The following is a 25013-nucleotide window of genomic DNA, read 5'->3' on the forward strand; positions in this document are numbered from 1 at the left end:
TTTTCAAAGAAGTGGACTTGGTGACCCTTCCTTCAGATAAAGGGAAGGGAGAAGCCAKTTCTGCCTGACACTTACTCAGTGGTGCAGAAGAAGACATGACTCATCACTGGCAAAATGTGTAGATGAAACATGTTTGGTGAATTGTAGCTGTTGATAGGGGCAGGATGCAGTTTGTTTGGTATATGAGGTTATTGAAACCCAAGTATTTTCATGCAGTCAAGTGAAGATTTATGAACCTGGAAAGGCATGTCCTGAACGTGATCTGCAAAGGGAGGCAATGTCCCAAGCAGTGCCATGTGAGAACATGGGGGTCAGAATGGGCAGGCAGCTCTGGGGAGCTCTCTGTGCCAGGTCCTCGCTGGAAAAGACAGCCATGATTTTGGACACTAACAGGGTGGTGATGAATCAGGGTGAGGAGATAGTTCTATGTCTGCAAACCTTTTATTTACTTCAGACTCAGTCTTACATCAACATGGCTTTCTAGTGCCAGCATATTGAAGTAATGTATAGAAAATTGGAAGAGTTACATAGAAGAATGATGAAAAATGTTGGAAAGCTGAAAAGATACTGACGGGTACATATCCAGRGCTCTACTATGTATGTAGTTTTATTCAGTGCTTATCACTGTTGCTATCCAAACACCTTTCAGTAGTGCCTTAAGGAAGAAGGCTTTCAGCTGCCACTTAGTTGTACTCTTACYCTGTCCTGAGGGAGAAAAATGTTGGTAGAATAACATCTAGTTTTAGTACTGGGGTTTTGTGTCTGTTTGTTTTAACTTTATAAATGTAGGTATATATTTATGTTGAAGCCAAAGGCAAAGAAGTGCATCTGGCAGTTGTGACCAAAGATGGTGAGGTTTGTTACAGCCATTAACCTGGGAAGCAATTCTTTCCAGTTGCTCAGAGCAGTGCCCCAGCATGTCGGGAATTTCAGCCTTTCCCACTGGGCTGCAGGGCCCTTTGAAAGAACTGCTGCCTGGTGCCCAGAACTAGAGAGAGTCRCCTATGACTTGTTTGTGATGGCGATTAACAACTGAGATGAAGTTCTCATGAAATGCTGAGTTCTCTTCCTTTTGCTAGTCTCAGGTGGAGGTTTGATCCTGTTTGTAGGCTAAAAGTAAACGGGGCGTCAGTCCCCAGGTTGACTTAATTCTCCTTTCTACYCTTAAATGGTAAATGTGTGAGATCGATGCAGGGAGCTGAGTACAGCAAAAATGAGAYGTTTCCATGTATTTTAAAAATGCAAGTCACTAACATACTCTTTCAGTGGCACAAGTACCTGCCTTGGTTTTGTGGCATGTTGCACTGTTTCAGAGGCTTTTAGGCTGCATGGCAGCTTCACATTATGAGTGTCCTGCTTGAGYCCTTCCTCAACACTTAACATAGCTAAGTTGCATCGAGTAATACCTGCTTTGCATAGGCTTGTGCTGATCCATGACAATGTGTGGATCAGCACATGGATCCTCTTCCTGTTCTGAGATCAACAAAGGGCAAATGCTCCCAACTGACCATAATGCAGAATTTTGTGACAAATCTTGAAAAGTTATCAGTATTTTCCAACTTCACTAGAAGCCATCATAAAATGAATTGAAGACTCGGGGATTATTTCAGAGCTTTTTTGTCTTCTTCYCCCTCTGAAACCTGTCTGTCATGAAGCAGATCATAGAAGGTTTTGATTAAATGTATTGCCAGTGAACYGTGTAAGAGTGACAGTATGAACTCATCTCACATCCATTTGTGATTACAGGAAGAGTTCCAGGTTGGCAAACTGGAATTTCCCTGTTCCTAATTTGTTTGCACTCAGGATGGCAATGGGAATTTGGTGTTGTGGCACCCCATCCTGTTTGTGATGTCAGTTGCTGGTCTTGGACAAGTTAAAACCACTGGGAACTCTCAAACCTGTTACACAGCAGGGTGGGCTAAGTCTTGTGGTATTGAAGCTCRCTCTCCAAGCTTCTTCAGAAAGCTGCAGAAAAACTGGTGATATTTCCAGGTATCTTTTTTGTAGTCCTGATCTTCTTCAGTGTTTTCAGAATTTGAAACTCAAAATATTTTATACTTCTGGTAAATTTATGGTTCTGGGGTGTAGTGGGGTAATTGACAGTGATTTAAACAAGTCCCGGTCACAGCCAATGGCTGCTCAAATCCTGCATCATGCATGACCTATAATTTTCACTGGTTGAGTTTGAATTCGTGATTGCTTCAACTTGTCATAAGGTGTGCTGGCTGCATTCAGCCCTGCTCTGTGACCATCAGACAAGAGCCCTGGCTTTGCAGCAGGCTGGGAGGCGGGTCATGGGGTTTTGCCCTGCCACCATCAGCCTTGCTGTGCTGAGACATGGCTCTGCTGTACCCCTGGGTGGAGGACAGCTTCACCCACAGGAAGATCTTTGGGAGAAGATCTTGCCAGTGCTGTGGCAACTGTCAAGGCAAAAGCAGTTTTCCCACTGGAGCATTGGCTTAAATCTTAGTGTGAACAGTGTCTCTCCTCTGAGCAGACTGGTTCTCCTTCTTACTTTGTGGATCTTTCAGAGTTTGCGCTGGTGCAGGCATGAGCTGTACRGCCAGCTGCTACTTCATAAAGTGACCTGAAGTGCTTGGCATGGCCAAGGACCTTGGTAAGTGCATTCACCTCCGAGAGATTGGTCAGCCTGGATCTTCTGTATCTGTATGGGGGGAGCTCAGAGCCTTGAATGCTGTGCTTTATTCCCTGTTCTCAGCTTGTCAGTAGCTGGCTGTTCTGGTTTACTATTTCRGGTAATAATATGCAACTGCAGAAAAAAAGCTTGCGAACTCATGTCCATCTTTCACCATGGGCCTGCACTTTAAGACGCGGTACAAACTGCTTGAGATCTGTCTTAGAAGAGGGGATGACCTCCAGAAAGCCAATAGTGAGAAACTGAGTGAAGGAGCTTTGTGCTGAGGAGGGGATGGATTCCTATATGGCTATTTCACATGAAAGAATGTCCCAGTCTGGGAAACTTGCCAATAAAATGTAAAATTAAAGCTCTGTTTTGGAGGCTGATCCATGCAGATAAGAGTCTGTGTTAACTAATAACTACAAGAGGCACAGTGATAAAGGCGGCGTACTTGAGGACAGGAATTCACAGGTTTGCTCATGCTTAACCCCATCTGGAGGTTTTGTCTTGTATTAGAGATTAACAGTTCAGATGTTCTTGTGTTTTATACTTCCCTGTTTTTGAGCAATATRGCAAAACCTCTGGAAATCTTAACATATGTCATGCAGAAATGTGACAGGTCCTTGCCTACTTTGTGAAGAAACTGGAGAGGTTATGTAGCACTGCCTGTTAACCCAGGGAWAACCCAGGGATGCCTCTGGGGATTTGTAGCAGTCACACTGGTTTGCTGAGGACTGCTGTGCACAACTGCCTTTGCTGTGCAAAGCACTTGATGCTGTGTGCAAACAGCACCTGGATCATCACAGCATCCCCCTCACCGAGGGATTGTCCTTGCTGACATGCTGCTAGGACACTGCAGCAGGCTGTGTGCCCACTGAACATTGGGCACTGAAATGTCCTGGTGGGCACAGGGACATGCACATTTGAGGACCAGTACCCCTGGGAATATCCTCAGCAGTCACCAAAGCGCCCACTCTGCTTGTGCTTATATAGTGCTTCTCCACATCATATGAAATCTTCAGRGGCTCTTCATATTTAGGTGCTATAACAAACACAATTATAAAAAATTGCCAGTAAAACCCCAAAACAATGAAGTTGAGGGAGTGAAAAACTGCAGAATGTGAACTAGACTCTTGTAGCTGTGAAAGCTAAAGGGGGAGGAGAAATGGTAAGAAAGAAACTAATGAGCAGTGAAATTACAAAAAACTAAACACCACTTTCAATACATGAGAAGCTAAAAGAGTCTTAAAAGCACAGTTGAAGCCTGGAATTGGAGAAATGTCATGTTTCTTTTCTGTAAGAAGAGCTAAAAGATGGTACCAGTTACAGCAGCAGCGTAATGCTCTCTGTTGTAGCAGTAGCTTGGGAAATTACCAAATAGCAGCTACTACAGCAGTACATTTTTAAGTTTTTTGTTCTGGCTAATTTGCATCCAGGGATTTTCAAAGGCCTGGCTGAGCAGCACTCTCTGGGCTATAAATGCTAATTTAAAAAAAAAAAAAAAAAGCATAATGAGTTAGACTTAAGTGTGTTACTCATAAGCAAGTAGGCCAGTTTCAGGTGGGCAAATTAAACTAGGCTACCCTCAGTCTGGTGTTCACTTCCAGTATAATAACTGTAATAGCTGATATGGATCAGATTGGTCATGATTTAAGGGCRTATTAATTGTAATAATCAGTCTGTACAGGTTTTCTTTTAAATCATTCTTTTTTGACATTGTGTGATTTTTTGGTGTTGTTATAATTTTATTTGATAAAGGTAAAACTGTTGGTAAGTCTAGCATGTTTAATGCACTGAAGTTGTGCAACAAGTCATGGGAATAAATAGATAGGATGATTCAGTGTGTCACACACGCACTGTGGGAGCGAGTCCAGAGGAGGGAGGGCTGTGAAGATGATCAGAGGGCTGAGCACCTCTCCTGTGCAGACAGGCTGAGAGACTTGAGAYTGTTCAACCTGGAGAAAAGAAGGCTCCAGGGAGACCTGATTGTTGCCTTCAATACTTGAAGGGAATTTTAAGAAAGCTGGGAACAGACTTCTTAGCAGGGCCTGTAGCAATAGGTCATGGGGGAATGGCTTTGAACTGACAGAGGGTAGATTTAGGTTAGGTATTAGGAAAAATTTCTTTGCTGTAAGGGTGGTATGGCACTGGAATATGTTGTCCAGAGAAACTGTGGCTGCCCCATCCCTGGAAATGCTCAAGGCCARACTGGATGGTCAACTTTGAGCAACCTGGTCTAGTGGAAGCTGTCCCTGCAGTGGGATTGGAGCTAGATGATCCTTAARRTCCYTTCCAACCCAAGCCATTCTATGATTTAATGTGTAAAGGCTAAATAAAGGTCAGTGTGACAACAAAAGGAGCCCCATTGCTGATAGTATAGTYGTCTCAACTGGGAATTATTTTTTTTGGTCAGTGCTAATCAAAAGGCAGAAATAAGTCTCTTCTCTCTGTTAACAAGTGATAGGATGAGAGGAGATGCCTTCAAGTTGTACCAGGGGAAGTTTAGATTGGATATTAGAGAAGAGTTACCGAGCATTAGAATAAATTGCCCAGTTGAGTCTCCAGCCCTGGAAGGTACTTAAAAGACATGTAGCTATGTCACTTAGGGATTTGGTTTAGTGGTGGACTTGGCAGTGCTAAGTTTATGGTTGGACTTGATGATTTTAAAGGTCATTTCCAGCCTTAATGATTCCTTGATTTACTGGTGGACTTGGCAGTGCTAGATTTACGTTGGACACGATGATCTTAAAGGTCATTTGCAGCCTAAATGATTCTCTTGATTCTAAGATGGTTGGTATCCTGGGAAAAAAAGCACACAGTTAATTTGGATTATGTTTGTGGGCAACGTAAAATCTGGGCAAGTCACAAGTAGTGAAAGGAGGTGCGTTAGTGGTGAGCTTGGGATTGCATGTGTGCTCGGTGAGACAGCAAGGAGTCGTGTGACAGCCCTAGARCAGTCACCCACTGTCAGAGCAGGCAGGAGGGTGTGATGGGTACGTGGTGGCCTGGGAGCAAGGGCTCTTACAGCAGCACGGTGGTTCACTGGAAACAGCCCCAGCTGGGAACTGTGGCCAGAAAGTAAATGCGGCACTTGGGCACAAACATGGCAATCCTGAGCAGGGCAGGGAGGGTGTTATCTCAGTGCAAGGTGCTGCTCCTGCCAGCGTGCTGCACAGGAATGTTGCTGATAAGTTGGAGGGAGTTCAGGGAGGACCAGGAAAGGGGAGACCTGCAACATGTGCTATATAGTAAAACAGAGTGCTTCCTGTGTAAAGTATASATGGTGTTTGTTTCTAACCCCCTCCACCTTTGTTTGGAGCTGTGCAATAGTTTAACCAGAGCTGGAGGAAGCACAGTGACCTTCCTTGGCAGGACGTCAGATYGTGTCATCACAGGGTTTCTCTCACTCTGTAAGTCTCTGTGGGGCAAGAGAGGGAAAGGAAAAGTCATTTTATCTCTGAGAGACAAATGTATGCATCTTCTTCTGCTGAATGATTGGGGGATATGGGTGTTTCAGCTCTGGGTGTCCTGTCTGCCAGGCTTCCAAAACAGGTTGTTATTCTGACTGAGAGCATCTGCCCCACAGCCAGCATCCACCTCTCCTGTGACAGCTCTGGGCCAGCACCTSTCTCTTCTTGTCTTTTAACATTTTCCTGCTCCCCAAGCTTTCTCTCTCTTCAGCTGCTCTACTGCAGACTTTGCAGAAAAGACTTTTTCTTCACTGAGAAGGGCAGGTAGGCCCTGATGCAGCACTGGCTGGTGCATGGATACAGGACTGGAGAGCTTTCCTCTTGCTCCAGAGAGCGCAGACAAGGCACTCAGCCTGCCAAAATAATGAGCCACTCTTTGGCATTACTATCTCTTTCCTTCTGAATGGCTGTGGTGATTCCGAAAGAAAATGTGTCTTGTTTTGGACATCCTGTAAAGGCTTAGAAGTGCATGTGCTTGCATGTGTCTAGTTGTACTTGGGCTGAGGCTTTGCTTTCAGRCCACTATATGAGTATTAAGTAACAYTCCTTGATACAGGCTTGATAAACGTCTTTCAGGCTGCACATTGGCATGTGAGAAGTTGGACTGGAAACACGAATCATTTGTCCTCTGGCACAAAGAGGAGCCAGAGAGGTTGGGAATGGCATTCCTTCTTGCTGTAAATAGGGCAGAAATGCAGACCAGACTTTCATGGTGTTCAGGCCCATACAAGCATGTGTGGAATATGACAATTCCTGTCTTCAGGGCTTTGTGACATTAGAACATGAATTTAGGAATGCTCAGAGCCAAGTCATGACGGGGATGGGCTCTTCCGCCAGCTCCYCTGACAGAAGTGGTCTGATCAGCTGCTGAGGCCCCTCTGTCAGCACTGCAATATGCAGCAAAACAGAGCATGACATAGGGCAGTGGACATGGAAGGGAGCATGACAGGGGATTTGAGGGGAGCAGCTGTGAAATCTGTCTGATCTGGTGTGGTACCTGAGAGCAGACAGTTTGTGTGCCTTGGAGGAAGCCTTAAGATGAATGCAATGAAGAGATGAGCAGCACTTTGTTCCTTTTCTCAGCTGGGGTGCTCTTAATCTTAGTGGYTATTCCAAAAATCTACATTAAACCCATTCCAGATCGTTATCACTTGACATATCTATATTTTCTCTGCAGCACCATCCCATGATGGGAGGGGGAGGGAAGTGTTACTGTTTTGGAGCTGGCTGTCCTTAGACATCATTAAGTGATTGATGATTCTGTGATTCTGTGAAGTGGCTTGTGGCTCTTGTGCTGAGCAGAGGGAGGGGCATTTTCACTACAGCAGCCTTGCGTGCCAGAAGCGGGGTGRTGGCTCAGCTCTGGCTGCTGCAAAGGACAGGAAGATTGAGAGCATGATTTGTRCAATCTTGGTGGAGTCCCAAAGGGTGCTGTACGCACTTACCTGTTTGTCAGAGGCGTCCAGAGTGCATGGAAAGCTCCAACTGCCGGGGTGTAATACTCTGTTCCCAGATGGAGACTGGCATATGTTGTGTTGGTGGGCAGATCCCGATTCAATGCCCCAATCTGCTTTCCTCTTGCTTGTCCTTCTGTCCCCAAAGACCTCTCTGAGGTAGTGGTGCTCCATGTTGCCTTAACATATCACACCCATCAGCTTAAATTCCATGTGCAGCTGGAAATCCTGTGTGTGTTTTTAATGGGCTCTGTGAAGCATACTTCAGATTCTCCATGCCTCAGGTTGCTCCATGGAGTCTCACGCTCTTCACCTGACCTGCAGCTGAACTGCTCTTCCCTCCTCAGTGCACTGCATGCACATGTGGGTGCTCTGGTGTGTGATGATGACCCTTGGTGCCAGAAGGGAGCCTGATCTGCTGGCTGCACCCCAGCCTGGGGAGGAAGGCTGTGGTTCCTGGGGGAGCAAGGTTTTAATTTCTTGGCCACTCATATTTCTCCTCCCTTCGTTCTATTTCAGAACATGAGTGAGAACTTGAAGGACTGCTTGATCCAGACCCAGGCTTCCTTAGGGGAGATGGTGACAATAAAAACAGAGGCCTGCTCTCCACACCGGGACCAGGAGTATGGACAGCCTTGGTAAGTGGCTGAGCTTTGGTCTGATGTACTCTAATCCCTTCTCTCCACCTACCTTCCAGCTTAAAGATGGATTTCAGGAATGTACTTGAGCCTCTCRAAGTTTTTAAAGCCCTTCCTTATGAGGTCTGCTTGACAGGGTGGTCGCTCACTCCTGTGCGCCTGCTCTGTCTGAAGCCATTACCTGCTGTGGGCTTTAGCCTTGAGGATCTGAGATACCAGCTCTTAGCAGGCTGGATGGCAACTTTAGTTAATTCTCTAGTACAGTTATGGGGCAAAAGGAGTTGATCAGGCCCTATTGCTTCTTTCTCTGTGCTGTCCCAGTATCTTGCTAAGTTAACATTATCCTTTTATTGTTCTCTGCTCAGCTCTGGAAGGCCTGACCCACATGCCATGGAGATGGAACCCAAGAAACTGAAAGGGAAACGGGATGTAATCATGACCAAGAGCTTTCAGCAAGTGGATTTCTGGTGTAAGTGTCTTGTGAGTGARCACCACTGCTGCTTGTGCAGACTTTGGTCTTTCCCTGTCAGTTTGGGGCAGAAGGCAGAGGAGAAAAATTTGCATTCTCACCTGAAAAGACTGGCTTGGTTGGTAGGGAAATGGTTGCATGAAAGCAGCTTGTCCATGAAGGGACAAATAGGGAGATAGGGGGAAAGCAAGTTGGAAACATGAAAATGCACATTGGAAAACCCTGAGAGTCTGGAAAACCCAAAGGCTTGAATTCAGAAACTGCAGAGGGAGCATTGAGGAGATGACACCTCTCCCCTCATATTCTGGAAAGACAACTAGTCCCATTTATGTTGGCATACCTATGAGTTTTCAACTGGTAGACCTGCGTCCCTGTCTGGACACAGGACCTGCCTGGAGATGGTGTCTCTGTGCCAAGCACAGAATGAATGCTGTATGATGAGGGTTTTTGTTTTCAGGGATGTTTGTTTAGCTCCCCTCTGGTGTGTATGGAATCAAACCTTTTGTCTGGAGGACTGAGCTGCTAACCAAGGATGTGCAGGGAGCCCTCAGCTTCTGTCTCTGCTGCCAGCAGCAGGGCCTTTCCCTGTGTGTTCAGCCAGCAATGGTGAATACCTGCAGGGTGCCAGGGCTCACACAGGTGCAGGTGTCGGTGGGGCAGGTGTGGGTTGGGGCAGAGCCACACCTCAAAACAAGGGAGCTGCCAGAGAAGCATCTGTGTGTGTGTGTGGAGGCTGGAGTTTGGTGAAGAGTCAGCTGGGCCAGGGAGAGGGCAGGGAGCTACCCTGAGTGCTGTGCATCCTTCTGCTGTGTGGGCCTATTCATCATATGCATCATGGCCACCCAACCTAACTCCTGCTTCCTTCACATCTGCAGTCTGTGAGTCCTGCCAGGAGTACTTCGTGGATGAGTGTCCCAACCACGGCCCCCCAGTGTTCGTGTCTGACACCCCAGTGCCCGTTGGCATTCCTGACCGGGCCGCGCTGACCGTCCCGCCTGGAATGGAGGTGGTGAAAGAGCCCAGTGGGGAGAACGACGTGCGCTGTCTGAACGAGGTGATCCCCAAAGGTCACATCTTTGGGCCGTACGAGGGGCAGATCTCTAGCCAGGACAGGTCTGCTGGATTCTTCTCATGGCTGGTGAGTGACAGGTTTCCCCAACGAAGTGACACCTCAGCCACGCAGCTCAGAGCTGGGGTTGAGTCATGGGCTTGTGGAGCCAAACCTTAGCCATCTTCCCCTTTTTTGAAGGTCTTCTACTGCCACATGGGCACTACTACTTGCCATAAATATTAGCAACTTGAGAGTATAGATAGATGACCTAGAGATTGCAGAGCTTTTTCATATGCCCTCCCAGCTCTCCTGAGCCAAGGAGGTGGCCAAGAGGCCAGAAAAGAGATTCAGTCTATTAGGAACTGATCTAACTGCAGATTCCAGCACCTAAACCTCTTCYCCCTCATACTACAGGACTTGGGTAGCATATGAGGTAGAGAGATCACTGATCAACAGATCTTAATTATTATGGGAATTGCAATGTGGGACTTGAGTTATTACTGGGAAGAAAACTGAGAGCTGCTGATATGAAATGCTCCTCACATTTTTCTGTCTGTAAAATGATGTGTGTCTCAGCCCTGTCCCAAAAGGGGGGGTTAATCTTTTATATCACAGGATTATTAACAATTTTGTCATCTGCATCCGCAGTTCTGTTACAGATATTTATATGTAGAAAAATGCCTCAGACAGTTCAGAGTAGCCTCTACACGCTCATCCAGGGCAGGAGCGTGTAGTACCACGATAGCTGACATTCACAACACTGAGTTTCACACCCTGACTTAAGGCTAGAACTGAAGCAGTGATTTGGGATTCACAGATCTTCACCTGTCTGAGCCATGTGGTTGATGTGCGCATCCATTCTCTTGTTCCACAGATCGTTGATAAGAACAACCGCTACAAATCCATTGATGGGACAGATGAAACCAAAGCAAACTGGATGAGGTGAGTCCAGTTCTCTTCTGCCCTTCCTTTTGGGGCTCTGTCTTCCAGAGAGAGGCCATCAAATGCTGCTTRTTTTTTCGTGTGTTGGAAAACCAAACGAAAATGTCACCACCCATTTAGCAAATGGTGTGCTCTTTCAGTATCTATTGTGATGAGTACCTTTGGCATTAGATTCAAATAAAGGGTCTAAAACAAAACAAGAATGTGTATATAGGGGATGGCTATTTGGCTGTTTTCTGGAATGAGAATAAATGTTAAAGATGATCTTATTTATCCACCCTTGCACTGACAGGTCTCACTCCATTTTTTTTTATTTTTTTTTTTATGTTACGTTCAAACATTTGCAAAATGCTTTGCTTTACCCCCAAGATAACATTTTATTCTGTTTGGGGTTTTTTGCCCCTACCCATTTGACAGACGCTGAAAGAGGTGTTTTTTTTGTTTTCTCTCTGGGCTTCATTTGAAGCAGCTGTCCATGCTGGCTGTCGTTAGGCATTGTCAGCTGTCCTGTGCGAGCAGAAAGGCAAGCTGGGCGACCRAAGGCAGGGCTGACGCGTGTGCTTGCACTCCCTCTGCTGGCCCCACGCCTTTGGGAACTGCAGCAGGAWGGGACGGTGGTGCAGTGTTTCAAGTACAGGCATATATCTGCAGAACATAGGTCACTGAGGCCTTCTACATACGGTGAATCGTCAGAACGGGGCTTTGCTGCATATCGAGGCCTGTCAGGCCAGTCCYGTTTCCACAGTGAATTGTCAAGAAGGCATTTCCTACAAGAGTAAAGCAGTGTGGTTTGTTGGCCTGGATGTCTAGGATTTTCAGTTGTCACTCATTAAGGGGATTTAAGGCATGAAGTAGAGGTAAATGCGAGATTGACTTAATTGGTCATATCTGGTTGCACCACTTTTGGCCATTTGAGTCTCCACATGGATAGCAGCTGTTCTGGTATTTTTGTTCATAAAGTTTAGCAAAGGATTTTATTTTTCTGTAGTGGATGGGGTAAAGTACTTGAGCTGGGCTGAGGCTGTAGTTACCACTTCAAAAAGCAGCAGTGGTACAGTGAAGAGATAGGTAGGCAGACATATATCTGTAAGTAAAGAAGTAAAGAAGGCAAAGTTCAAAAATCAGAGTGAGGATTTTTTGCATAGATCTGGATATTTGTCATCTGCATGACAGCAGAGCTGGGGAAAAACACAACCTTGGGAAGCAGAAATTCTGTGATGAACTCTTCTTCCTACTGCCGTGAGCATAAACTTGATATCTGGATTTAAATGGGTACTACTCATGTGCTAACGCCAAAGAACAGAATGTTCTTGCTTAAACTTGTGTTTGCCATGGTTCAGTCTCAATGTGAGTGTGGTCTGGGCCATTCTGTACAGCCTTGAAAGGCACAGAGGTCATGGCTATGTGGTAAGGGGATGTTTGTGACCCTTCATGGGAAGGGTGTATGAAAAGACCTGTGCAGACTATACCAGTCTACTGACCTCTCCGAYTTTACTCTTGAAAAGTGCTTCTAACAGTAGTATTTTGTAGAGTTTGACTGACAGTTCAAGTGGCAATAGAGGTCCTCAAAAAGCCTTGATTTTGTTAGTGTCTTTCRGACCTGAGGTGTGCTCTATACTCTGTGCTAAAACATTGCCCGAGAGTGAGATTACACACAGAAACCATACTTGACTTCCAGGACGCTGTAGACAGCGCTCTTTTTGTTTTTCAGATGGTGCTCTTTGCTCTCACTCACAGATGGAGTGCTTTGCAAAGCAGATCTACTCACCTTCTGGGTAGGTGACGGCATGGGGACGGCAGCTTGGGCTGACTCCTCTCTCTTTTTGTAGATCTGGCTATTGTTTTTGTTGTTTGAATACCACATCTGAGTCCATTTTCATGTTGCCTGAGGACAATGTGTACACTGCAACACTTGCTGGTTTAATTTCAAGTGCCTGTTTACCCAGGGCAGTGGATGACAGGGAGGAAGGAGTACGAAGTGCAGCAGATACCGTGGCAGTGGTAACATCCTCTTGCCCTTTCCCTCATCAGTCAGTCAGTCAGTCCAGACAAACTCCTGATGCTGGGAGTGTGTTCTCCTAAGTTGGCTGCTGGCACAAGCCTGATGCACCCTTCATCTCTGTCCAGAGTAAAGCAGTATTGCTGCTGTTTGCAATACTTTATGAAACTCCATGGCTTCAATATGTGCAAACATCTTCCTCTGGTTTTATTTTTCCGGGGGCTGATTACCATGGATCACAGCAAATCAAGCAAAATTAATACTTTCTTGGACACATTGCTGCTGATGGCAGTTCTTGGGGCTTCTGAAGGGTTGCAGAGAACWGTCCATTTTCCTGGTTGCTTCTGAGGAAATTCTCTTATTCAGTTATTGATGTCCTCTAAAAATAATGGGTCTGACARAGTAATTCAGAAAGTCCAGGAAAGTCCATCCTTCTGTGTATGTATCACTTGGCCCACAATGAGATGTAGCATAGAAAGTACCARCAAACTGGTGGTCCCTAACTGAACTCCTGAAGTGCAGTGCCTCATATTTGGGGTTTCCAGGCTACTTTGGGTATTTATAGTCTATAGCCCTTCTTGTATATGAGTACCTGAATTCTTAAGCTTTTGGCACAGTTTAAATTMATCCTTTGCCTTAGCCAGTGTGAAAAAGCTGAAGGGAGACTTTATCACTGCTTTCTTCTTAGCCCTCCTTTCTGCCTCCTTTCCTCCCTAAACATAGTACCAGAGGTCATGGGAAGCCAGACTGTCCTGTAAATCTTCCCATATCTCCTTTTAATGGAGATGTCTTTGATTTGTTTTTCATAAAGCAATAGAGCTTGGAAAAGAGCTCTGATCAAGTTCTCCAACAACCTGCTTAAAGCAAGACCACCTTTTGACTACTTCTTTYAAGTACTGAGCTGCTATTTCAGCTTTACAGGACCTTGTAAAAATAAGCATTTAAAAGCAGTCCGAGTTACTTTAACTGCCCTTGTGCTCAGTAAAAGCCGCCAGCCTATGAATGTCATTTTGTTGAACTTCGTAAGCTTGCAGCAAGTGGAGCAATTCTTATCTATTACAGAGTCAAATCTGTGCAGAACAAAGTGATCTTAAAGTATTGTGGGACTATGAGGATGCAAAAAAAAAAAAAAMAAAAAACCAAAACCAAAAACCACTGCAAAGCCCTGGGAAAAGTTACATGCTTGTTTCCTAGAGGCCAAGAGAAGTGAAGTTGCTAGGTATTTTTGTGGGATGATCATTAAGTGCCCACTGTTCAATRTGTTTTTAAAAAAATAGCTGTACTGTCTTGCGCTTTCAGATTGACCTGGGCTGAGGTGTGAATTCACAGCTTCACAGCTGGGGCTGCTGTGGAGCTTGCTAAAACTCTCATGGCATCACCAGAGAGATACTTGTAAATATCAGTGACTGCCTCTAGGGACATTCAGGATGCTAGAAGAGAAAAAGATCCCTCTGATAGTAATACTGTCTGCATTTTTTATCAGGAGGAGGTTAATGTGCCCGCTAGGAACCTAACATTAATTGAATTTGTGATTAAAACTGGCCAGAGCTCATTACTCTCTGTGTGGTAAGCTTGCTGCTGGAATACGTAAGTTATCTTAGATTGTTTTGACCCAAATCATGCTGGAGCAAATGAGTGGAAACACTGAAATCTGAATGTCCAGGCCTACCACAAGCTGTCCTAAGTGCACTTGATGGGGTATCCTGTCTGGGARGAGCAAAAAGGGCTCTAGTTCCCCATCAGTGTAACTTTGTTGGTGAGAGCAGCTGTGAGTTCAGCAGAGAAGAGGGAGCGCCACGTTTTGTGAGCCCACAGCTCTGGAGAGAGCTGTCTGTTCTGCAAGCTCACCCCTACTTTCTGCACTTTGCAGAATACTGTTCCTCCTTTTCACAAGCAGCTTGTCAGTAGAGGTTTGTTGCTACCTCATGGAGGCACTGATGATACTGTGCAGTCATATGTAGCTGACAAGAACATGCATGAAGCCCAGTTTTGCTGAATGTGATAAAAATCAAGCTGTAAATGTTCCCTTGCTCAAYGTTTTGTGTAGCCTTTTGCTTCCTTCTTGTGTTCAGCTGAAAGAACTCCGTTTTCTTTTTAAGTTTGATGAGGTTTTTTAATGGGTTTTTTGAGTTTCAGGGTAGCAGGTGCTTTGCTGGCTCTCCATCATTTCATTACCATCTTCTCTAAACACTCCTCCTTTCCCTCTGTAAATGATCTCCACCACAACAGCATTCATTTATGTTTGTTCCCATGAAATGCATCTGTGCACTTAGGTCCCAGCTCTCCTGGATTTGAGCAGCTTCTACTGATTTTCCTGCTTTAGCCAAACTGACACRTGTGCTGATGGCAGGCAGTAGTGTCAGTGAGATTGATTAAACAACAGTGTTAACACCACTAAGAAGAAACTGGAATGATAAGGGTCAGCACTTTTCTGTAGGTTCAGACAGTCCGTYTTCTCCTTCCTTATTGAATAGATTTGCTGCCTTCTTTTTTTTCCCAGTAAAAAAACATAGTTAGTACTAATGTTTCATTTATTTTTAAAGTTTCCTTTGTCTTGGCTGGAAAAATTAACACACACCTCCTTTGGACAAAACTTCTTGTTCTCAGGATGCCTGCCTCGTCTCAGTGGGCTGAGGCTACAGGTTGTTCGTTTGAAGCACCAGAAACTAGGTAGAGGCTCATGTCAGTGGCAGTGACAGAAAGCCTAGCCAGGAAAAACAAGTGGGTGGCCTCATTCCTTTTGAGAACAATGGGAAATGGCAGCCATTTCTGGGTGAAACAAGAGCTTGCTGTGAAGCAGACAAATGCTGGATGTGGAGTACCCCAATGCTGAAAAAAAAAGATCTTTCCTCAGGGAAAGCGAGTTGCAGAAATTGCCCACGAGTCTAGTCATAACTTCCCCACCCTAAAGAAAAATCTGACTTGATGTAGCCTCTGTGTGACATCCTCCTGCAAGYAGTAACAAAAAGGGTGGTGTAAAAGTTCCTCTTGCATGTTGTGCCAGGTAGAACAATAAGACATGCTTCAGGCCTCTAAATTCCTTCTAAGTTTTGAGCAGTGTCACCTTAGAAGGTAATTCACCACTGTGATTGCGAGTTCTCACACTTTTTTCTGTGTATAAACTGTGGCAAGTGATGCGAAGCTGAACTGAAATTCTCATATGTAAGTCAGGGCATCAGATGATGTGTAAAATTTAATTTTAACTTTAAAGCTGAGAAGGCTCCTTCACACTAGTGCTGCTTGGATTTTTTTTTTTTTAAGCTTGAAAACTGTCTTTTAAAACAAAAGGGCTGCCTTTTCCTGGCACAGATGAGGAGAACTGAGAGGTTGTTGTGGGTGGGGGGGAGCTGGATCCCACCAACCTCCTCTGCCTCAGTACTGCACCGGCCAAGTCATTGGAGGCAGGGGACTGCTTTGCGCTGATTTCCTTTTACTCAATTATGTTCTGTGGGATGTTCAACCCAAGGAACATGGCTGAACGAAAGAGGAAGCCCAAGTTTTCCAAGGAAGAACTGGACATTCTGGTCACTGAGGTGACCCGAAATGAAGCCATGCTGTTTGGGAGGCAGACAGTACGTCTATCCCATGCTGACAGGGACAAGATCTGGGAAGCCATAGCCAGGCAGATCACAGCAGTCAGCCAGGTCCCCAGGTCTGTAAAAGACGTTAAACACAGATGGGATGACATGAAGAGAAGGACCAAGGACAAACTGGCATTCATGCAGAGGTCCCTCTCCAGCCCCGGCAGTGCGGGGCGGCCCTCGGCCATCGTCCTGACCGCCCACGAGAGAGCCATCGAGTCGGCGCTGCGCTCATCACACCAGAGGCACGGCTTCCGGAGAGCCAATCTGGACGTGGTTGACAGCCCGTCAGCGAGCTGTAAGTATCATTGCCTTAACACCTCTTTGTCTTAAGCTTGCATATCTCAATTTGACACCAGAAGAGCGTTATGTGTTGTGTGAGATGCTGTATTGCCTGTCAAGACAAGTGCTACTGCTATGGTTGGTTTCAAGACAGCCTGCTCTGGTGGTTGTGGAGTGTTGAGATGGATTGTTTCCAAGTGAAGATCATCTTCTTTAGCTTTTTATCTAGTTCTTTTCCATACTGTCTTCTGAGAGTAGATAATGGATTATAAGTATGAAATAATCCTACAAGTGAAGGAGCATCTGTAATTGAAGCGTGACTGCCTCCTGTTTGTGGAAAAAGTGCTTGTAAACGATTAGGAGATCTTCACCATGATAAAATAGCAATGCTATCAAACTGAGGGTCATCTGCCAGTCACCAATGGATCACTTACAAGAGAGCTTTGGGAGTCCCAGTGATCACTGGTATTCATTGCTGAGGTTGGCCCACTAATGGTTTCTCAGTAGTGGTTTGAARGATCAGCATAAATGCTGTGAAAAAGGTAGACAATAACGACTCCTTCTTCACTTTTTGGTTTTAAAGAAACTGCTGGCCCTGCTTTTGAAGTTAATCTTCTTACACCACAATTCTCAGACAACTTCCAGTGCTAAACCACAAGTTGTTTTGTGCTGGTTCTTTTCCATAGTTCTGTACACATGGTTTTCTTTTGTGAGGTGCAACTTCTTGTTTGTGAGCTTTTAGGCATACAAAGGAGACAAAGAGGGGGTAACTTCTTGGAAAGTAAGTCAACTAGCACCTCGTGGGTGGTGCTGTGCTACCSTGCTAGATCTGGTCTCATATCTGAAGTTAGTGCGAAAGCAAGGACAGAATCTTCCAGACCTGACATAGTGGGACTTGGTCGTTCTTTGCMTCTATCTTGGAAGCCAGTTGTATTATTTCAGTGGTAAAAAGAACACTGGTTATGCAAGGAAATAGTGGGCAGCTGCAAAACGTGAAATCTTGTCTGTTCTTACTCTTCATATGCCTGTGACCTGTGAACTGGCACATCACTAGATATTTATCAGACTAATGCAAATTTTCCCATGGCATTTTGCTTTAGTTCGGATTTTGCCTTAAGTGTACGTGCCTGATTAACATAGGGTCCTGTTGCTGCTATGCCTGGCTGCCTGATTGTCTTAGTGATGCCAAGCCACAGAGTGGCTTTGCACAATGCACTTTGAGAGCAGCAAATGCAAAATCTATGTTCTTATGAGTGCAGAGCATATAAGAAATGACAGAGGAGCAGGATTTCGCCTGAGAAGTCTGTGCCCCTTCAAGATATTTGTGCTAGATACTTATGGGTTTGTGGAGGAGGAGTCATTGCTACTGTGTGAAATGGATTTATATTCTAGTAAGGAACAATGCTGTGTATGGAATACCTCAGTAGCTTGGGGTCACCCTCTCTTCAGGCTTCTTATGGCTAATCTCGTCACCCGGGTGCTAACATTGCAGCACTTGCATGTTGAGTTACCCATCAGAAGCGACAGGATTGTCTGAACTGGCAGGGTGGGGGGAGGACCATGTTCTTTGTGATATCCTGAAACAGAAGCCAGAGTTGAGAGGGATTTCACATTAATAATCCATGCTTCCTCTTCTGTTTAAGCTGATGAAGATGAAGAGATGCCGGGCACTTCTCAGGACCACCACTTTGCTTCGCTGCAGAGGGCTGGTGCAAGTGACAGCCAGTTCTCCGGGCCCTCCTTCCTCCGCACTTCTTCCTCGTCAGAGCCCTCRGAAGCAGCCGGCCAAAGGCAGGAACTGCCCTGTCCATCCGCACGCAGCAGCTCGGCCTGYAGAGCCCCACACCCCCGCACAAGGAGCCCGCCCCTCTCCAGCTTCGATTGCCAGCTTCTCCATTCCCATGCACAGCAAACAGAGCTGTTCAGGCAGTTCTGCCAGGAGCTGGTGGCCATTCACAGGGACATGGCAGATAGCATGCATGCCGTCAGTCAGAGCGTGGCTGACCTCACCAGCCAGGTCGGCCAGATGTGCCAGACTCTGACAGAAATACGTGATGGGGTCCAGGCTTTCCATAGGATACAAGATCCCGGTGTCATGCCGGAGTCCTGTCTGCAAGCATCTTCCTCCAAACAGCCCCCTGAGCCCAGTGCAGAGTCTAACCAAAACTCCCTAAAACAGACGACTCCTGCACGGGCCACCAGGTCACGAAAAAGAAAAYACCATATTTAATCTATGTCATATGAGGTAAAAAAGCATGCCCCTTCCTGAGCTGCTGCATGCTCACATGGCTTCTCCATGTGTATCAGTATTCTSTGGGGAAGGTCAGCAGTTGACCCAACCCATCCATCCCCTTGCTGGCCTACAGGGCAGTATGAGTGTGGCAGCTCATCGCAGGACTGGCCCTCTGTAAAGGCAAAGAGGAATCTCAAGTATTGTAGAGCTTGGAATGTAGGACATCTTCRAGTTCATAGAGATTCAGAATTTTCACAGGCTTCCCCGTGCTTTAAATGCTCTATAAACTAAGAGATGCAATAGAAATCATTATCTGGATCTCTTCCCATGTCTGGGAAATACTATTTACTGAGACAGCATGCTACAGAGATCCCTTTGCAATCAACTCACAAATTTACCCTATACTGCCTTTCCATCATCTTCCTTAATATCAGGATGCTCAGTATGTGCAGAAATGCAGCCTTATGACTCTAAAAACTTGTATGGATCCTTACTTTTATCTTTCATTCAGCAACAGTGGGTAGTCTGGAGCTTACTGTGACTTACACGTAGGTTTGGGGAGAGGAGTGCAAAAGCAGAGCTTGTGCAGGGAAGGGAAGAAAACCCAATTCTGAGGACAGGTCTGAGCACTGTGGGGTTTGAGACTGTTAAAAAGGGCAGCAGTGGCATTGGCCTGAATCCCGCAGTGCCACATGCACTTACATTAAAGAGTTTAACTTTTGTTCGCTCCAGTCTGAAGCTCCTACCTCCCTTTCGCAATTGCAGTTAAAATGCAATTATTTAAACATATGACAACATTTAAAGAGAATTGCATCATATTATTTCCTTGCATGTTGTCAAATCTTCAGTTTTGAGCCACCTCATCCTCTCAAAATGTAAAAGACTGCACAGAAACAACAAAGATGTAGGGCCTGCTTCTGTCCTCAAGCAGTTTTGGTTTTGTTTCACTGTAATTCTGTCAGCTTCCATACAGTTACTTGGCACTTAGTTTTATTTAGGGTGGGATCTCTGCTGTGTTCTCCTATCATGCAGGGTTTACAGTCTAAATTCACAGCTACATAGGTTAAAATCTCAGACATGTTGATTTTGTACTGCTTTCTCTCCCCATATAGATGCAAGAAAGAACCGTATTACAACATTTGAACTGCTCTAGAGCTGCATGAGGTTCTCATGTTCAACACTGATTCTGGAACTAGGCTTTAATAGTGTCACCTCAGGTGGTGATAATGTGTGTGATAGCTCTTTATAACATGTCTGTTTTCTCCTTAATTTKCACATCTGCATCTAGCATGTTGCCCCCCTCTGTGGAAAAACTGGGACCATTATCATGATATGCTTCAGCGGGGAAAAGGGCCAAGGTGTTAACCATACAGCACAGCATGCTCTCCAGGCTGCCCTATTGTATTTGGAGGTTGGTTGCAGGAACCAGGAGTGTGTGCATCATCATACCATGTCTGGGCTACAGACYTGGCAAAATAGTTCCTGAAACTTCAGTGGGAATTGAACATAGGCAGTGCAGTGTAGCAGAAGGACGGCTTGTTCTGTGTGGTCTTCAAGGATTATCTTTAGTCTGTCTGGCCTCTCCTTTAAAAGCATGGTGCCCTAGCTTCTTTCACAAAAAATCATTCTATGTCTGCTGTGTCAGACATTCCTGACATGTTTTTCCTTTTTTTTTTCTTTTGTTAAAGATGTTTTGTAATTCTAATTCAAGTAAGTTATTTTTAGTGCAGTAAAAGATTGCTCAAGGAAGTAGTGGTCTGGCAAGGAGAAAAGCCTCCTTTCTGAGGAATGACCCAGCTGGTTTCATGCAGAGGACATGATGCCAGACCAGGGCAGAACTTGCTCACCTTCACTGAGGATGTCCTKTTATTTCTGTTGAAATGTGTATTCTGCAAAAGTTGCAGACTCTCTTCAAATGAAGTGAAGRTTGGGAAATCTGTTAGAGGTGGATCTAATTTATGAATCAGAGAGAACTGAAAAAAGGGTGATATGTGTTAAAAGCTTTCAGAGTCAATATAGTGCTGCTGCTATATATTAATATTAGTATTTTATATTTTTATAATATTTGGTCTCTACTGATGTTCTCCCATGGATATACTGGTAATATTAGCTCCTCTGATGTTGTCCTTCTGAGAACCCTCAGGTCTGCACAGGAGTTGACTCCTGCAGGTGCTGGGCACTGGAGGGAGTTAGCATCATTGCTGCCGCGAGTTTGCCCACACAGATGTGTTTAGAGAGAGAATCCTGGTGCAGGATGCGCAGCCCTCAATGCAAACCTCCAAAGGCTGGACASTGATCAGGAGATAGGAGCTTTTACTGTAAACTGTCTGATATCTCCCCCAGTTTCCTCTGTGAGCTATTACAGATTGGCCCAGATCTGGAAATGTATCTCCTACCCCACGTAGACGCCTTGGTACAGTGGCTTTTCTGTACTGGCTCACAAAGGATACTTCTTCCTGCACCTGTCATGTTTACTGGCTGTTGAAGTAAGTGTCTGTGTCAAAGCAAACTGCTGTGCTCAACCCCAGTGTCTCCATGTCTTGTACATGCTGAAAAAATCCTATCTTTAAAAGTATTTTTGTTAAGAATGCAATAAATATTTAWCACTTTTAACGCAGCTGCTGTTGAGTCTTTTCTTTCTCTCATACAATTTTTGTCTGAACTGGTAACAAAACTGTCTTCTGGAGACACCTGAGGCAGGGTTTGCATTTATGGCATCCCATGGCATCAGCCTGGGCTGGTGGCTCCTTTCTGGCACAGGATCTCCTGCTCTGGCTCTGTGCCCAGYGTTGGTTTGGGAAAGGCCAGTGGCCAGTGGTGCTCTGCCCTGGCAGGGTGTCACTGGAACATCCCCAAGGCCAGCCCGAGGGTGAGCAATGGCATGGGCAGCAGGGAGGCATGAGGCAAGTCCAGCGGGACAGTGGAGAGGAGAAGGGGAGAAGCCTGAGCCTCTCTCGAGCTGCAGAGGTCTCCTCCCTCTTCACTGTCTCTTCTGGATCCTCACCAGGATCCTGGCTTCTGGATCCTGGGTCTTGGCTCTGTTCACCTCCTGGGGAGGAATGATCCCAGCTGCCAAAACACACCTTGACATTTTGCTCACTTGGCCATCCCGAAATTTGGGAAATTGGTGTCCTGAGTAGGCTGTGGCTTAGGAAAAAGCAGACAACAGATTTGCTGCTATCTAGAGAGTCTGCGGACAGGTGGTCCTGCCTCGACAGCGGTGGGGTTGGGGTCAATCCAAGCCCCAATAGCTGCAGATGGGTCATAAGTGGTCTCCATTGGTGCAGTGGCTGGTCCTGAGTAGCCTGGTCAGGGTCTGTGGTGTTCTGGGGACTGGCCTGTTCCAAGGACTAGATAGGACATGAAATGATGCATTTGTGGCTGGTGGCCATGCCTCTGCAGGACCAGGTGCAGCTGAGGGTGTCTGGGTCTGCTGCAGGAGCGATATGACTCCGCTCTTCCTCTGGGGATCAGGGTCCCTAGAGAAACCTGCTCTGCAAGCAGGGCCGTGCCTATCAGTGTACAGTGCTTGGGTCAGCCTAACCATGCCTGTCCTGGATGTCCAAACCAAACTAGCCTCCTTGCATCAATCCAGATGGGGTATTTGGCACTGGCAGGGGGACTGGACACTTGCCAGCCTTTGCAGGAAGGGTTGGCCTGTTCAGGATGTGAGCTCTTCGGCCTTGGGATGTGTGTCCGTGAAGGCAGAGCGTGCAGTCTCTCCTCAGCGGGTGGCTTGTGCCTCTGGTTCACCATGCTGGCGGCCCTTTTGTGAATGACTTTGTGCATCCTTGGCAAGCATCTGTCCCTCAGCTGTGTGTGCAGCAGTGCTAAGTGTCTCAGTCAGCAGTTGGCATACTGGGGTTCATGCATTCCTTTGTAACCTGTTGTTTGTGCCTCTGGGGAAACTCGAGCCTGGGGCTGGGCAGCACTGGTTTGAAATCCGTTCATTTGTGTGGATGATCTCATCCCATTTACCTTACCTCAGGGAAGTAGCACAGATGGAAAGCTTCCGTTTCTAGTAGTGTAAAGCAACATGTTTGTGACTGGGTTATTGCACAGCTCTCTGTTGAGGGCTCCCGATGAGACTGGCAGCGCCAATGGCTGCACAAGGCTGCATGAGCAGCCGGGCAGCATTTGCTGCAGGGTTGCAGCAGTGCTGTGGTTCATGCCCTGCAGCCTGTGCTCTCCTCCCAGCTCCCTGCTGCTCCAGGAGGTGGCCAGAGCCACAGAATGTGGGCAGGAGAGCTGAAGGATGCTCTTGGGCAGAAATGTGGAGGGATGTAGGGGCAGAAGCAGAGCAGTGAACAGGAAAAGTTCATGCGTAACTATATAGTTCATAATTAAAGTGAGCCCTGGTGGGAATAGTTAATGAGGCTCTCCCCATTCAAAGCTGTGTTTTCTACACCTCACTGTCAAATACARTTTGCTGGCGATGCACCAGACCATCCTGCCACTGCTCCCTGAATTCTTTGGTGCTGCTGCCTGTGGATATACCGGTCACATACTTTGTGTTAGGGAACTCTGAGTGACTTTAGTAAAGCTTCACAGGGGCAGCCTGATCCTGTCACGGCTCTGTTGTGGACAGTGGGATGCAGAGCAGAGTCTCTCTTCCAAGGTGCTAGGAAGCATCTTGACATTTTGCATGGGTTAGAGAGAGCATCCTCTAGATCTCCTGTGCTGCAGGGTGTCAGACTGACCACACCACATTAGTCTGTCTCAAGGGCTATGTCTCATGGCCGGCTGAATGCCTGRCACACCGTTTGAGGAGTGATCACTAACACCCAAAAGCATCAGCCTGGCAGTTGTGTGCTACTGCGGGACCTCCTTCTCCTGGACCACGTTGGTCCAGGTCTCTCTTCCTTCTCGAATACACAGCCTGGTACTTTAAAARTTCCTTCGTTTTGTGATCAGAAGTAAGTAAGGGTCAATAAAAGCCAATTGTGGCAYTACCAGGGTATGCTGTTTAAATAATTACTGAAAATGGCAGAGAATCTTGGGTAGCACCCATTAGGAAAAATACRACTGCTTACAGGCACATGCACAATTGCTCAACATTAAAACCAGAATTGCTGTAGCCTCAGGCAGTCTAAAACACAGCTACTGCAGACTTGTTTTCTGTGTTTTRTGGGAAGTTTCACCCTGTTTGTAACCTTGTGTGTGTGGGTTAGTGTGATCACATGCAGGTGGGCTTGTGTCTTTATCTGTGCATTCACGTGGCTGGAGAAGGGAAGACTATTCAAGGAAAATCTGACMGATTTCTTAAGCCACAGAAATACCTGTATGTACATTAGGGAGCTTGGGCAAGGACTAATAGCAGCCGATGAGAGAGAAGCCATATGTGGAGATTGCTGCAGCAGGGAGTGCTGAAAAGCAGAGGCAAATAGCGTAAGAGAAGAAAGAATAAGCTTTAGCTATGAACTGTTCAGGTCTGCTCTGGGGTCTGCACATGCTGTGATGGGGSCTCCTTCCTGGGTAGATGTTGTAAGCTCATGCTGGTGGCAGCTGGATCCAGCGTTACCAAGGCTTTTTCATGTCCTCTAGCAGGAACACAAGGAGTGTGGGAGCAAATAATATGACCCTAGCAATAGATCTCTGTCTAAGCAAGCTGCACAGAGGGCCAGTTGCTTGGAGTGGGAATAAATACATTTCCACTGAGTTGAAATGTAGCTGTTTCAAATCAGGAAAATAAATTCCTTGCCCTGAAAGCGATCTTTTTTGTCAGCACTGCCAGGAGATCCCCACAATATGATGCTGGGTTTTCCACTTGCAGAGCTATATTTTTTTGTCACAYACTGCTGAACTCTTCTAGTACTGGCATGTCCTTGGATGACCAGCATATACCCCCATGCACACTGGGTGTCCATATTTTTGAACTTAGAATCTCAATTCTACTTGCCTGAGAGGAGAGAAGCAAGCAAATCTGTTATCAACCAAAAAGGAAAGTATTTTGGGGAAATAGGCGGGCAGAGGAACCCTGCCATATTTCAGATATTCCTGAGAACAAGGGGGGAAGCCCTGGGATGTGGAGTGACAGTGGGGAATCCAGAAATCCTTGTTTCCATCACTCTGCAAAGATATTTCTGCCTGGGAGAGTGTGCATCACCCTTGCTGGCAGACATCCCGTCACTGGCTTRGTGTTCCCTGGGTGTCCATGCTCATTTGCACACCATTGCTTGTGACTCCATGCTTTCCAGTCTGGCTGTGTTGATGGCTCTCTCTCAAGGTCATTCTGGCTTCTTCATGGTTGTCATTT

The 25013-nt window shown here is 46.1% G+C and overlaps 1 protein-coding gene across 4 annotated transcripts in view; it reads left to right on the top strand.

Annotated features, from left to right (window-relative positions):
• The first annotated feature begins 8084 nt into the window (after positions 1 to 8084).
• PRDM11 (PR/SET domain 11) overlaps positions 8085 to 25013 on the top strand; it is a 30917-nt gene continuing 13988 nt past the window's right edge. For 3 of the 4 annotated variants that reach the window (XM_057364411.1, XM_057364420.1, XM_057364446.1), the window contains exons 1-4: positions 8085 to 8200; positions 8566 to 8669; positions 9545 to 9807; positions 10595 to 10662. In XM_057364411.1, coding sequence (XP_057220394.1) covers positions 8085 to 8200; positions 8566 to 8669; positions 9545 to 9807; positions 10595 to 10662 — 551 coding nt within the window. Of the gene's footprint in view, positions 8201 to 8565; positions 8670 to 9544; positions 9808 to 10594; positions 10663 to 16127; positions 16541 to 18167; positions 21367 to 25013 lie in introns of those variants that run through there. The other variant, XM_057364437.1, reaches the window with a different exon arrangement.

This window comes from Malurus melanocephalus, unplaced genomic scaffold (assembly GCF_030028575.1).
Source record: "Malurus melanocephalus ecotype Western Australia unplaced genomic scaffold, MMel_1.1 scaffold_2, whole genome shotgun sequence".
In the NCBI taxonomy this organism is placed as follows: Eukaryota; Metazoa; Chordata; class Aves; order Passeriformes; family Maluridae; genus Malurus; species Malurus melanocephalus.